Below are 15147 nucleotides of genomic sequence, written 5' to 3'. Positions count from 1 at the left end.
TTTCTTGGTTAGTTTGGTTGGTTCTTGGTTAGTTAGGTTGGCTTTGTGCATGCTACCTGTGCTGTGAAAAATGTCTGTCCTTTTTTGTATTTGGTGGTGAGCTAACATAAATATATGTGGTGTTTTCGCTGTAAAACATTTTAAAAATCGGACATGTTGACTGGATTCACAAGATGTGTATCTTTCATTTGCTGTATTGGACTTGTTAATGTGTGAAAGTTAAATATTTCTCAAAAATATTTTTTGAATTTCGCGCTCTGCCTTTTCAGTGGAGTGTGGGAGGAGTTCCGCTAGCGGAACCCCGGTGCCAGACAGGTTAAACATGCTACAACAAAGCTTTCTTAGTGTCCAACAAGCTTTCTCTGCCCTTAACCTTGTTCTGAACACCTTTAAAACAAAGGTCATGTGGTTTGGTAAGAAGAATGCCCCTCTCCCCACCGGTGTGATTACTACCTCTGAGGGTTTAGAGCTTGAGGTAGTCACCTCATACAAATACTTGGGAGTATGGCTAGATGGTACACTGTCCTTCTCTCAGCACATATCAAATCTGCAGGCTAAAGTTAAATCTAGACTTGGTTTCCTCTATCGTTATCCCTCCTCTTTCACCCCAGCTGCAAAACTTACCCTGATTCAGATGACCATCCTACCCATGCTAGATTACAGAGACATCATTTATAGATCGGCAGCTAAGGGTACTCTCGAGTGGCTAGATGTTCTTTACCATTCAACCATCAGATTTGCCACCAATGCTCCTTATAGGACACATCACTGCACTCTACACTCTGTAAACTGGTCATCTCTGTATACCTGTTGCAAGACCCACTAGCACATCATATTGTTTTATTTCTGTGGTTATAAGTTTATTCTAAATGAGAACAAGAAGAACAAGAACATTATCACACCTGATACCATCTCTTTTTGAGCCATACTTGACAGAGGCTGGGAGAGCTAAACTGTGCAAGAGGTAGAGAAAGTCAACTTTGAACACCCAGACCATTGAGCTATAAAAAACAGACCTTCTCTATTTCTAATCCACCCATCTCTTTCTAAACCCTATGGCGTTTGGTTTTTTTACCCTTCACTTTTGCCCTCTGCTTCATCCTAATTGGATCTAATGGTTCCCATGGGAACGCCAGAAAAAGCCCTGCCCAATCCCAACCTGATTTCAAGATGTCAGGTTTAACGTAGGGGAATAAGGGAGGGCTAACACCAGAGAGAAGACAGCTTCCCTTAGTCCCCAAGCAGTGATTGTCCGACTGCGTGCCAGCATACATCTCCAGAGTCCTCTTCCTCCATCCACCAACCCCTGACTGAGGCCAGGACCCCTTGTTCCCAGCCCCCACCTCTGCCCTCCTTTGTGCCTGTCTCCCAGTGCACCCCTCAGACGGCGGGAGCGGACGGCCGCATATCCGTACCACACAGGATCTTGACTTGAAGGAGTGAGAAAGATCCAAAGTTCAAAATGGGAGCTGGGGGAAGTGTCGAAGACAAGGCATTAGCCGCAAAGTCCAAGGAGCTGGAAAAGCAGCTGGCGGAGGATGCAGACAAAGAAGCCAAGACAGTCAAGCTTCTGCTGCTTGGTAAGGAGCTGTTGTGCCTGTGGGGCCTCTTCTGAAACTTCAGAAAAGTAGAATGGGACCCTCAACTGGCTTATGGTCTGTCAGGCATAGACCATAGCAGTGTCTGATGCAAACAATCAGGATAAGCATCATCTTCTTAAAAAACTGAAAGAAAGATATTGGTTGAATATTATGCAACTATGTGCCCTGATCTTTGAGAAATTTTAGAGTCAAACAGTTTTTGTTCTTGTCAAAGTTAGGGGGCATTGTATTGGAAATTGCACAGCAATGAAAGGCATAAATAGTTTAAGTTTACATCATGTAAAAAATAAAAATAAAGTTTTTTGCAATGAGCAGCCATGCCAACCTGAATGACCTTAAGCATCAGCCATATCCAACCTCTGTATGAGCTTACGTATTAGATAAGATGGACGTTAGTAGGTTACACTGATGACAACAGTTGGAATTATATGAGACTGAATATTCGCTGGCGAAGATAGCATAGTTGTTGTGAATTCTTCATCACTTTGATATGGTAACTTGATCGATGGCGCTTGTTGCTCAAGGTCCTTCTGGAACATTCAATGTAGCTAAAAATATAATTTTGATCAATGTAATGAGCTTTTCCAATTGTTTAACACTTCCAGATTTATGGAAACTTGCCAGTGCTGAAATGGTGCATTCAAAAACAGGCTAAACTTATTAGGCCTACTCAATCAGGACGCTAGCATTGATCCTGATATCTAGCCTCAGTTATATATGACAAGAGCTTAACGGTAATCTGTTATATATTACATTGGTGTTCTGCCTTTGCACATTCAACGTGAATGTGAATTGGCATGTCACTGTAAAACGGCCTGGATGTAAACAGATAAGCATGTCACGCTGAAAGTAGCTTACATTAAATCAGATAAGTCCAAGAGTGACTGCTTCTGTTACCTCAAGACTGAAATGAGAAATCGTAGGACTTGTAGGGTCAGAGGTGTTAGAAAACACCATAATAAAAGGCAATACCATTTCCCTTGATTGAAACAACAAATTCTCTCATAATGACAATCTGTATGACAGTCGTTACTGTAGTATGGGGTCATTTCAATGTTTCTCAGCAACCATAAGGTTGATAGCTGAGCATTGTTTTTTAAGTTCCCCTGAAATGGAACGTGTTGATTCATAACTACTAGAAGGGAAGTTGTCAGTCTGTTTCTATATTAGCTACTTCAATAGATATTAGACTCCGAGAAAAGTCTGTAAAGTAGAACATCCCGTGTGGCTCAGTTGGTAGAGCATGGCGCTTGCAACGCCAGGGTTGTGGGTTCAATTCCCACGGGGGGACCAGGGTTCAATTCCCACGGGGGGACCAGGATGAATATGTATGAATTTTCCAATTTGTAAGTCGCTCTGGATAAGAGCGTCTGCTAAATGACTTAAATGTAAACATCTGGAACACTACCTAGCAGGGAATCAGATTAGTGTTAATGTTTGGCTCTGAGAGGATTTAGAAGAGCCCTATATTGTCTTCATAGGTTATGAAAACAGGGTTATATGACTGTCTGTAGAAGTGGCAACAGTTATGAATGTTGACATATCAGCAGCATGTGTCTGAATACAGTATGTAAAACAATGAGCAGTAGATGTGTCATGAGCTCTGGGTATAAATAGCTTTGTGAGGGTTCAGGGGCAGGATTTAGTCAGCCTTTCCCATAGGATCATAGTAACCCAATTATGCTTCCTTTCCTGCTACTTAGACTCCCTGTAATAATTTCCCTAGCACAGGGTTACATCATGGCCTACAACATGCATCATCAAATGCTAAGTAGTCATCTCACATGGCAAAAAGCAAGGGCCAATGACACAAGTTAATTGACAGGGAAAATAACAAGGGACAAATAGAGATGCTGATCAATACAGCAATTATGAAAAGCCAAATGCAACAGGTAAAAATCCACTAAAAGTTTGCAGACAATAGGGTCAACATTAGAAGACTACCAGAGAAACTCAGAAGGGTCAACCATCAGCGTAATCAGGGCCAGCAGCAACAAAAGCTTATTAGGATCAATTGACAGGAACAAATTACTATCTGGGCCATAGATCATCATATTATCAACATTCATTTACAATAATGGAGACACTTTCATTTAAAAAAGATCAAATGTGCAGATGTAACATCTTGTAAACCATAACCCCTGTCTCACCTGTCTACACCTCTCACTAACAGTAAATGGGAGGAGAGAAATTGTCATGTTTAAGGCACCAAAAATGGCATACTTTCCCCTGTTGGTATGAGGTTTTGGTGGTTATGATAACCATATTGTAGTAGTTATTGTCCATATTTTAAACTAAATAACTATATTGTAGTAGTTATTGTCCATATTTTAAACTAAACCAATGAAATGCAGTGACAGCTGAAGGAATTGGTCAAATATTGACACATTGCAAAACTGAAGATGTGAAATGACCCACAATCCAGTTGGTAGTACTGCAGCCAAAGAGTGAGTTGAGGCTTTGTGGATGAAGAGCAGCAATTAACAGCCATTAATCCTTGTGTCTCCTGCTGCTCCTGCAGAACACAAAACAGATGCAGCAAAGCCAATTCTCTGGCAGAGTAACAATTAGGCTACTAAAGACAAAGTTGTTCTGTATTCTGAATGAAATGTAGGTAAATCATCCCTATCAATTTTGTCATAGTCAACAAAATGCTGTCAGAGCTTAGTGTATGATATTTACAGTACCTTCAGAAATGATTCACCCCTAACGCGGACGACACTGGGCCAATTGTGCGTTGCCCTATGGGACTCCTGATCACGGCCGGTTGTGATACAGCCCGGGATCGAACCAGGGTCTGTAGTGATGCCTCTAGCTCTGAGATGCAGTGCCTACACCGCTGCACCACTCAGGAGCCTGAAAGTCTTGAGTCAATAAGTATTCAACCCCTTTGTTATGGCAAGCCTAAATAAGTTCAGGATAAAAAATGTGCTTAACAAGTCACATAAGTTGCATGGACTCACTGTGCAATAATAGTGTTTAACATTATTTTTTAATGACTACCTCATCTTAGTACCACACACATACAATGATCTGTAAGATCCCTCAGTCGAGCAGTGAATTTCAAACACAGATTCAACCACAAAGACCAAGGAGGTTTACCAATGCCTCACAAAGAAGGGCACTTATTGGTAGATAAAAAACAAAAGAAAGCAGACATTGAATGTTCCTGAGTGGACTACTTACAGTTTTCAATTAAATTGGCTTGAAAATCGATGGAAAGACTTAAAAATGGCTCTCTAGCAATGATCAATAGGCCGTCATTGTAGGCCGTCATTGTAAATAAAAATGTGTTCTTAATTGACTTGCCTAGTTAAATAAATAAAATCAACAACCAACATGATCGAGTTTGAAGAATTAAACAAATAATAATGTGCAAATATTGTACAATCCAAGTGTCCAAAACTTTTAGAGACTTACCCAGGAAGACTCACAGCTGTAATCGCTGCCAAAGGGGTTTCTAACGTGTATTGACTCAGGGGTGTGAATACGTATTTAAATGAGATACACAACAAGTATGTGGACACCCATTCAAATTAGTGGATTCGGCTATTTCAGCCACACCCGTTGCTGACAGGTGTATAATATCGAGCACAACGCCATGCAATCTCCATAGGAAAACACGGGCAGTAGAATGGTCCGTACTGAAGAGCTCAGTGACTTTCAACGTGGCACCATCATAGGATGCCACCTTTCCAACAAGTCAGTTCGTCAAATTTGGGCCCTGCTAGAGCTGCCCTGGTCAACTGTAAGTGCTGTTATTGTGAAGTGGAAACGTCTAGGAACAACAACGGCTCAGCCGCAAAATGGTAGGCCACACAAGGTCACAGAACAGGAACGCCAAATGCTGAAGTGTGTAACACGTAAACAACGTCTGTCCTCGATTGCAACACTGACTACCGAGTTCCAAACTGCCTCTTGAAGCAATGTCAGCACAATAACTGTTAGTCAGGAGCTTCATGAAATGGGTTTCCATGGCTAACAGCCGCATACGAGCCTAAGATCACCATGTGCAATGCCAAGCCTCGGCTGGAGTGGTGTAAAGCTCGCCGCCATTGGACTCTGGAGCAGTGGAAACGCGTTCTCTGGAGTGATGAATCACGCTTCACCACCTGGCAGTCCGACGGACAAATCTGGGTTTGGTGGATGCCAGAAGAACGCTACCTGCCCGAATGTATAGTGCCAACTGTAAAGTTTGGTGGAGGAGGAATAATGGTCTGGGGCTGTTTTTCATGGTTCTGACTAGACTCCTTAGTTCCAATGAAGAGAAATCTTAACGCTACAGCATACAATGACATTCTAGACGATTCTGTGCTTCCAACTTTGTGGCAACAGTTTGGGGAAGGCCATTTCCAGTTTCAGCATTACAATGCCCCCGTGCACAAAACGAGGTCCATACAGAAATGGTTTGTCGAGATCGGTGTGGAAGAACTTGAATGGCCTGCGCAGGGCCCTGACCTCAACCCCATTGGACACCTTTGGGATGAATTTGAACACCAACTACTAGCCAGGCCTCATCGCCCAACATCAGTGCCCGACCTCACTAATGCTTTTGTGGCTGAATGGAAGCAAGTCCCCGCAGCAATGGTCGAACATCTAATGGAAAGCCTCCCCAGGAGTGGAGGCTGTTATAGCAGCAAAGGGGGGACATCCCATATTAATGCCAATGATTTTGGAATGAGATTTTTGACGAGCAGGTGTCCATATACAGTTGAAGTCGGAAGTTTACATACACCTTAGCCAAATACATTTAAACTCAGTTTTCACAATTCCTGACATTTAATCCTGGTAAAAAAATTCCCTGTCTTAGGTCAGTTAGGATCACCACTTTATTTTAAGAATGTGAAATGTCAGACTAATAGTTGAGAGAATGATTTATTTCAGCTTTTATTTCTTTCATCACATTCCCAGTGGGTCCAAAGTTTACATGCACTCAATTAGTATTTGGTATCATTGCCTTTAAATTGTTTAACTTGGATCAAATGTTTCGGGTATCCTTCCACAAGCTTCTCACAATAAGTTGGGTGAATTTTGGCCCATTCCTCCTGACAGAGCTGGTGTAACTGAGTCAGGTTTGTAGGCCTCCTCGCTCGCACACGCTATTTCAGTTCTGCCCACAAATTTTCTATAGGATTGAGTTCAGGGCTTTGTGATGGCCACTCCAATACCTTGCATTTGTTGTCCTTAAGCCATTTTGCCACAACTTTGGAAGTATGCTTGGGGTCATTGTCCATTTGGAAGACCCATTTGTGACCAAGCTTGAACTTCCTGACTGATGTCTTGAGATGTTGCTTCAATATATCCACATAATTTTCCTTTCCTCATGATGCCATCTATTTTGTGAAGTGCACCAGTCCCTGCTGTAGCAAAGCACCCCCTCAACATGATGCTGCCACCCCCGTGCTTCACGGTTGGGATGATGTTCTTCGGCTTGCAAGCCTCCCCCTTTATCCTCCAAACATAACGATGGTCATTATGGCCAAACAGTTTTTATTGTTTCATCAGACCAGAGGACATTTCTCCAAAAGGTATGATCTTTGTCCCCATGTGCAGTTGCAAACCGTAGTCTGGCTTTTTTATGGCGGTTTTGAAGCAGTGGCTTCTCCCTTGCTGAGCGGCCATTCAGGTTATGTCGATACAGGACTCATTTTACTATGGATATAGATACTTTTGTACTTGTTTCCTCCAGCATTTTCACAAGGTCCTTTGCTGTTGTTCTTGGATTGATTTGAACTTTTCGCACCAAAGTACGTTCATCTCTAGGAGACAGAACGCGTCTCCTTCCTGAGCGGTATGACGGCTGCGTGGTCCCATGGTGTTTATACTTGCGTACTATTGTTTGTACAGATGAACGTGGAACCTTCAGGCGTTTGTAAATTGCTCCCAAGGATTAACCAGACTTGTGGAGGTCTACAATTTTTTTCTGAGGTCTTGGCTGATTTCTTTTGATTTTCCAATGATGTCAAGCAAAGAGGCACTGAGTTTGAAGGTAGGCCTTGAAATACATCCCCAGGTACATCTCCAATTGACTCAAATTATGTCAATTCGCCTATCAGAAGCTTCTGAAGCCATGCTTCTACACCTGCATTGCTTGCTGTTTGGGGTTTTAGGCTGGGTTTCTGCACAGCACTTTGAGATATCAGCTGATGTAAGAAGGGCTATATAAATACATTTGATTTGATATAATATTCTGGAATTTTCCAAGCTGTTTAAGGTATGGTCAATTTAGTGTATATAAACTTCTGACCCACTGGAATTGTGATACAGTGAATTATAAGTGAAATAATCTGTCTGTAAACAATTGTTGGAAAAATGACTTGTGTCATGCACAAAGTAGATGTCCAAAACCGACTTGACAAAACTATAGTTTGTTAACAAGAAATTTGTGGAGTGGTTGAAAAATGAGTTTTAATGGCTCCAACCTAAGTGTATGTAAACTTCCAACTTCAACTGTAAGTGTATTTCTCTATTTAATTTTCTATAAATTAGCCAACATTTCTAACAACATATTTTCACTTTGTTATTATGGGGTATTGTGTGTAGATGGGTGAGAAAAAACATCAATTTAATCCATGTTGAATTCACGCTGTAACACAACAACATGTGCAATAAGTCAATGGATATGAATACTTTCTGAAGGCACTGTATCTGGGGTACAAGAACAGTAACTACTCACCTCTTGCTTTAAAAAAATTAAAAAGGAATTGAACTTGGCAGAATGCAATGCTCCATAACCAATGCCATCTTCTGGTTGCATCAGGTATCAATGACATGTCAGAATTTACAGTATTATTAAGCCAACAGTTTCCTTCTGTGTTAGCCCATTATAGTCTTCTCTTCACCAGGAGGTAGGGGTTCAACAGTTGGGTTTGAGCTTAAACTAGGTCTCTGTTTTTATCTAAAGTAGTGTTAAAACAAGAGATTGCTAGGGAAGTTCTTTATGGGATGAAAATACCAAAACATTGCTTTTTGGGCAACATGGACCCTCAAGACACCATCAAAACAATGATGAAGTCAGAGAAGCAATTGTTTACAGCCATTTGGCACAAATAGAGCATGGATTAGTGGAGACGTGTTGCAGAGACAGGCTTCTGGTTAATACCTTAAAACTTTACCTTCACATTAGTAAGAGAAACAGCAGCAACAGAGGGCAGAGGTAAACCAATCATCCTACAGAAATGAAAAAGTTGTGATAACTGACATGTCAAGAAGACAGGGGAATGAGACAATGGATGACATTGCCAGATGACACTGGTGCAACCACTGACAACTATGGATTGAGAAAATGGGAAACTCAGGCAAAAATTGGCCCATGCATGGAGAAATAGGCCTGCACATGGGAAAATAAGTCAAAGGCATGGAGAAATGGGCTTGTGCACACTTACCTTAAGAGATAACAACCTACTTGTGGAGAGCATGAAGAAATAGGCCTACGTTTGGAGGAATGGCTTTATTCAGGAATATCAGGCCTGCCTTCGGGAAAATAAACCTATGCATGGAGATATGAGATGGGGAAATAGGGGTATTATGGAGACAGCCCAGTCACCCCAGCCTATCTAGGTAGCCCTCTCGCCTACCTTCATGGATAAGAATCAAAGGAGAGAAGGACACACTATCCCAGGAACTTTTTAGAGTGACACAAACTCACGATTCCTCATGAACTGACGTCTTCCTAGTGACGTCTTTACATATCGGCCGATCCTCTGAGAGACCTTTCATTCAACCCCAGGCCTCCTTACCCAAGGCTTCTCAAATCCCATCCATTTAGCCCTGAGCTAATAAGGACGCTGGTCTCTGCTAAACCATTGGGACAGATGTCAATCACATTAGCCATAAACCCTTTCATGTGCCCATTTCCAAATAGTCAGGAATCCTAGATGGCCCCCTTGAGGTGGCGTGTGGAACAACAAATCCACTGGTGGTGACAGTCTTGTTTGATATAAGCCCAGAGGGAAATTAGCTTACTGGTATTATGACATACAACTTCACTGCTCAGACCAGTCTGCCCTATGGCCCAGTACTTGTTTATTATTTTCCAATTGCTCTGTTACTGTTAACCCCCCCCCCCCGCTAAGTATGTTGTTACAATGGGAAGTATCCCATAAGATGTGTCTATAACCAAACTCATTGTACAAATGCAACAACAACATGCAGAAACAAAGCTAAACAGAAGGTCATAATATAACAGCTGTGAAATAACTACAACTGTAACTACTGCAACACACCGAATGCTTGTCATGTTGTGTGTCTCAGAGGACTGGATCTGTGCCAGTGGAGGGGATGGGCAACTGCTGAGCTTCCTCTTTCACTATGTGCTGTCATTATACATCTCTTTGCCTAGGTCATGTTTTGGCCCTCAGGTTCCCTTTAACCAACTACAGGGTGAATGAGGATGATGTGTTTGTACATGGGAAAGCCATTGTAACATATCTACTTCTTCTTTTGTTTTACCAGGTGCTGGTGAGTCTGGGAAGAGCACAATTGTCAAGCAGATGAAGTGAGTATAACAAAACAAACACCGTTGACATTGCATGTCATTCCTCCTCCCTCCTAAAGCACATGCAACCAAACCTTGTCCATACACTTTACCATCACTCTAAAAGGTGTGAATTGGGTGTTCAATAAGATGGACTAAGTTTATGGCTCATAATTATATGGGAAAACAAAATGGACCATGATAGAATACATTGTGGCAGCTACAATTGACATATACCCTGATGACTACTGAACAAAACAGTTGCTGCAGAATGACTAGTACTAGTTCTTCTGGCCAATAATGGTTGTTGGTAGCATTGTATAATGTCAGTTGTATTTTAAACTGTAATTACAATTCTAACTGTTTTCTTCCTCTTGTGTTGGGTAGAATTCTCCATCAAGGTGGTTATACCAAAGAAGAACAATTGGAGTTCAGGGCGATCATCTATGGTAACATCCTGCAGTCTGCTCTGGCCATTATCAGAGGCATGGAGATGTTGTCCATTGACTTTGGATCACCAAAGGGATCTGTGAGTCCCACCCTGCGTCTCTAACCCTTCTGGTCCACCAAATAGGCCCTCAATGACACACACTGATAGACATTGAGATACCAGCAGACGTTTCAGTAGTTGCACATGTTATTCAAATAGAAATAACAACACTACATTGTTAGCTTAGCTAATTACCGTACAATGGAATGACATTTACATTTTAGTAGCAGTAAAACTCACCAGTTGACTTCATGGTGTAGGAAGACGGGCAGAAGCTGTCCAACCTGTCAGACTCCATTGAAGAGGGCTCAATGCCCCCTGAGCTGGCTGATGTCATCAAGAGGCTCTGGAGTGACAGTGGTGTCCAGGCCTCCTTCGAGAGAGCAGCTGAGTACCAGCTCAACGACTCAGCTGGCTAGTGAGTGTAACAGCAACTGTTACAGTCTGTTATGACAGTCATATCATTCTCATGACAGTTCAGGTCATATCTTTGTTGGTGAGCATGATTATGTTCTATATGGGGGTGTGAATGTATGCTAAACTGAAATCTCGCTCAACAGTTATCTTGGAGAATTGGACAGAATCACAAAGTCTGATTACCTGCCCAACGAGCAGGATGTGCTGCGTTCTCGAGTCAAGACCACCGGTATCATCGAGGAGCAGTTCTCCTGCAAAGAGCTGCACTTCAGGTGAGGGAATATTAGTCAAACAAGGGAGATCACAAAGGGCCAAAAATGGTCTCCCATAAATCCTTGCATGTTCATTCCATTTCCTTTGGGTTGTGATTTTACACAATCGTTGATTATCTCTTTACAGTCATATCTAACATATCCCTTCTTTAACCCATCCCCTCTGACAGGATGTTCGATGTGGGCGGCCAGCGGTCGGAGAGAAAGAAGTGGATCCATTGTTTTGAGGGTGTAACCTGCATCATCTTCTGCGGAGCCCTCAGTGCTTATGACATGGTGCTTGTAGAGGACGATGAAGTGGTGGGTTTGGCTTTACAGTTGACCTCTGATAGTTCCACTAGTTTGTCACAGTTGTGATTTTCTATATCGAGACAGAACGCCTCTATGTAGCCCTTTTAGTCCAAATGTTGTACTTTTGTACTGTTTACTTGGATTTCTCTTTTTTGTACTGTGATCCATTTGGTAAGATTGAAAGAGCATCAGAAGTTCTGATTCTAACTGAAGGGTATTTTCTCCAGTCTGACATCAAGTAAACAATGGATTATTCAGTCACAAGTTTACAGAACCCTACCAGCCCATCACATGTTAAACTCCCCAAGGACATAGCTCAGATGACTATACAATATGAATTCTCAATCGCCTCACAGTCCTGTACTTGATACCATCACCCCAGTTCAAGCACAGAAGACATGTAGAGTTGTGTTTGTGTGCTTGCCAAAGGCCCAAAATAGGAAATTAGATAATCTCTTTGGTTTAGAGCAGGTGTGTAAAACTAATTCCATGAATGGCCTAGTGTCTGCAGGTTTTTGTTTTTTCCTTTCAATTAAGACCTAGACAACCAGGTGAGGGGAGTTCCTTTCTAATTAGTGACCTTAATTAATCACCCAAGAACGAAAACCAGTAGAACCCGTGGAACGAAAACCCGTAGACACTCGGCCTTCCGTGGAATGAGTTTGGCACATGTGGTTAAGAGTATACATTAAACAAAAATACAAACGCATGTAAAGTGTTGGTCTCATATTTCATGAGCTGAAATAAAAGATCCCAGAAATGTTCCAAATGCACAAAAAGCTTATTTCTCTAAAAAATAATTGCACAAATTTGTTTACACCCGTTAGTAAGCGTTTCTCCTTTGCCAGATAATCTATCCACCTAACAGGTGTGGCATATCAAGAACCTGATTTAACAGCATGATCATTACACAGGTGCACCTTGTGCTGGGGACAATAAAAAGCCACTCTAAAATGTGCAGTTTTGTCACACAACACAATGCCACAGATGTCTCAAGTTTAAGTTTTGAGGAAGTGTGCAATTGACATTCTGACTGGAGGAATTTCCACCAGAGCTGTTACCAGAGAATTGAATGTTCAACGTCTTTTCATTGAATTGGCAGTACGTCTAACCGACCTCACAGCCGCAGACCCAGCAGCAGGACCGCTACCTCCGCCTTTGAGCAGGAGGAGCACTGCCAGAGCCCTGCAAAATGACCTCCAGCAGGCCACAAATGTGCATGTGTCAGCATATGGTCTCACAAGGGCTCTGAGGATCTCATCTCGGTACCTAATGGCAGTCAGGCTACCTCTGGCGAGCACATGGAGGGCTGTGCGGCCCCACAAAGAAATGCCACCCCACACCATGACTGACCCACCGCCAAACCGGTCATGCTGGAGGATGTTGCAGGCAGCAGAACGTTCTCCACGGCGTCTCCAGACTCCGTCACGTCTGTCACATGTGCTCATGTGCTCAGTGTGAACCTGCTTTCATCTGTGAAGAGCACAGGGCGCCAGTGGCGAATTTGCCAATCTTGGTGTTCTCTGGCAAATGCCAAACGTCCTGCACGGTGTTGGGCTGTAAGCACAACCCCCACCTGTGGACGTCGGGCCCTCATACCACCCTCATGGAGTCTGTTTCTGACCGTTTGAGCAGACACATGCACATTTGTGGCCTGCTGGAGGTCATTTTGCAGGGCTCTGGCAGTGCTCCTCCTGCTCAAAGGCGGAGGTAGCGGTCCTGCTGCTGGGTTGTTGCCCTCCTACGGCTTCCTCCACGTCTCCTGATGTACTGGCCTGTCTCCTGGTAGTGCCTCCATGCTCTGGACACTACGCTGACAGACACAGCAAACCTTCTTGCCACAGCTCGCATTGATGTGCCATCCTGGATGAGCTGCACTACCTGAGCCACTTGTGTGGGTTGTAGACTCCGTCTCATGCTACCACTAGAGTGAGAGCACCGCCAGCATTCAAAAGTGACCAAAACATCAGCCAGGAAGCATAGGAACTGAGAAGTGGTCTGTGGTCACCACCTGCAGAATCACTCCTTTATTGGGGGTGTCTTGCTAATTGCCTATAATTTCCACCTTTTGTCTATTCCATTTGCACAACAGCATGTGAAATGTATTGTCAATCAGTGTTTCTTCCTAAGTGGACAGTTTGATTTCACAGAAGTGTGATTGACTTGGAGTTACATTGTGTTGTTTAAGTGTTCCCTTTATTTTTTTGAGCAGTGTATTTTTGTTCGGTATAGTTAGCATACTAATCTAGCATGAGTGAGGATTGATGAAAGAAGCTGTGAGATTGTTGCCACTTAACCTAACCCTCTTCTTCCTTTTCTCCACAGAACCGTATGCATGAGTCTCTCCACCTGTTCAACAGTATCTGTAACCACAGGTTCTTCGCCACCACCTCCATCGTACTCTTCCTCAACAAGAAGGATCTCTTCGAGGAGAAGATCAAGAAGGTCCACCTCAGCATCTGCTTCCCAGACTACAATGGTAAGAGTAACCACAAGTATAAACAGCATATTAAAACTGCATGATTTCCCAAGGACAGGAATGATGGAAATGTTTTGTCTTCTACTGCAATATGATGCAGTGGCAAGATACTAGCCAACAGAATAGATACTGTCAACCTCATCACCTACAATTGAAAACAACTGAGAACCGCTTCATGAGCTGCCTGCTTACTCTGCCACTAGGCCCCAACACGTATGATGATGCCAGCGACTACATCAAGAAGCAGTTTGAGGAGCTGAACATGAAGAAGGGTGTCAAAGAAATCTACTCTCACTTGACCTGCGCCACGGACACAAAGAACGTTGAGATTGTGTTCGGAGCCGTGACAGACATCATTATCAAAGAGAACCTAAAATCTTGCGGTCTGTTCTAAGCAGAAACACTAAAAAGGTGCAGTAGTTATCTCTTGTCTGTTCTTGTAACCCAAATTGACACCTAGCCTGTACACATTGACACTTCTAGTAGATTTGGAGGGCTCAGAAAATAGACTTGCCTCAGACAGACAAGGTGACATTTTCACCATGTTGGATACACCCATCCAATTCTTTCAGATGTAAAGTGTTTCAAGGGTAGGTGTCGATTTGAAATTCAGCGTCTTATTGTTCTTTTATGATTATATGTGGTTATTTTTTCACCTAAATGTTTTGGTTTTCTTCCTCACAGATTTTATTTTCCCCCTCATCCCTTCACTTGGATTCATGGTGAAGTTGAGCAGTAGGAACAGAACGCACAACAGAAGGCTTTGTAATGGCATAAGACTCTTCAGACCCTTCAATTCTAGACTATCCCATCCCTTCCTTCCTAACTCCTGACACCCTAAATGATGAGTAATGAATGCAAACACTAGGGAACAGCACCCACTTTACTCCAAAGGAGTTAACACACATCATATCCAACAAATCGAACAAAGATGGCAACATGTCCCTCCTGGAGACAATGTGGATGATGATGTCCTTCAGATGGAAATGAGGATAAGAAGTCAGAAGAACAGCAGAATTAACATTTGTTTGATATAGGTACTTTGTTATTCTGAATTATTTCTGGTTCTTTATGATGGGTTTGTGTTGAGGAAAGTGTCCAAAGCTGCTCAGGACTCCAAT

General features: G+C 42.7%; 1 protein-coding gene across 1 annotated transcript; it reads left to right on the top strand.

The window, feature by feature from the left end:
- The first annotated feature begins 1462 nt into the window (after nucleotides 1-1462).
- Nucleotides 1463-14420, top strand: LOC120065737 (guanine nucleotide-binding protein G(t) subunit alpha-2-like). Its single transcript, XM_039016826.1, has 8 exons — nucleotides 1463-1580; nucleotides 10056-10098; nucleotides 10465-10606; nucleotides 10828-10985; nucleotides 11128-11256; nucleotides 11427-11556; nucleotides 13873-14026; nucleotides 14230-14420. Exons 1-8 carry the CDS (start codon nucleotides 1463-1465, stop codon nucleotides 14418-14420), a joined length of 1065 nt encoding a protein of 354 aa, XP_038872754.1.
- The last annotated feature ends 727 nt before the right edge of the window (nucleotides 14421-15147 follow it).

The sequence above is a fragment of the Salvelinus namaycush genome, chromosome 20, assembly GCF_016432855.1.
Source record: "Salvelinus namaycush isolate Seneca chromosome 20, SaNama_1.0, whole genome shotgun sequence".
NCBI classification, from domain to species: domain Eukaryota; kingdom Metazoa; phylum Chordata; class Actinopteri; order Salmoniformes; family Salmonidae; genus Salvelinus; species Salvelinus namaycush.
Note: the sequence above shows the minus strand (reverse complement) of the source record. Positions and strands in the feature narration are given on the sequence as shown.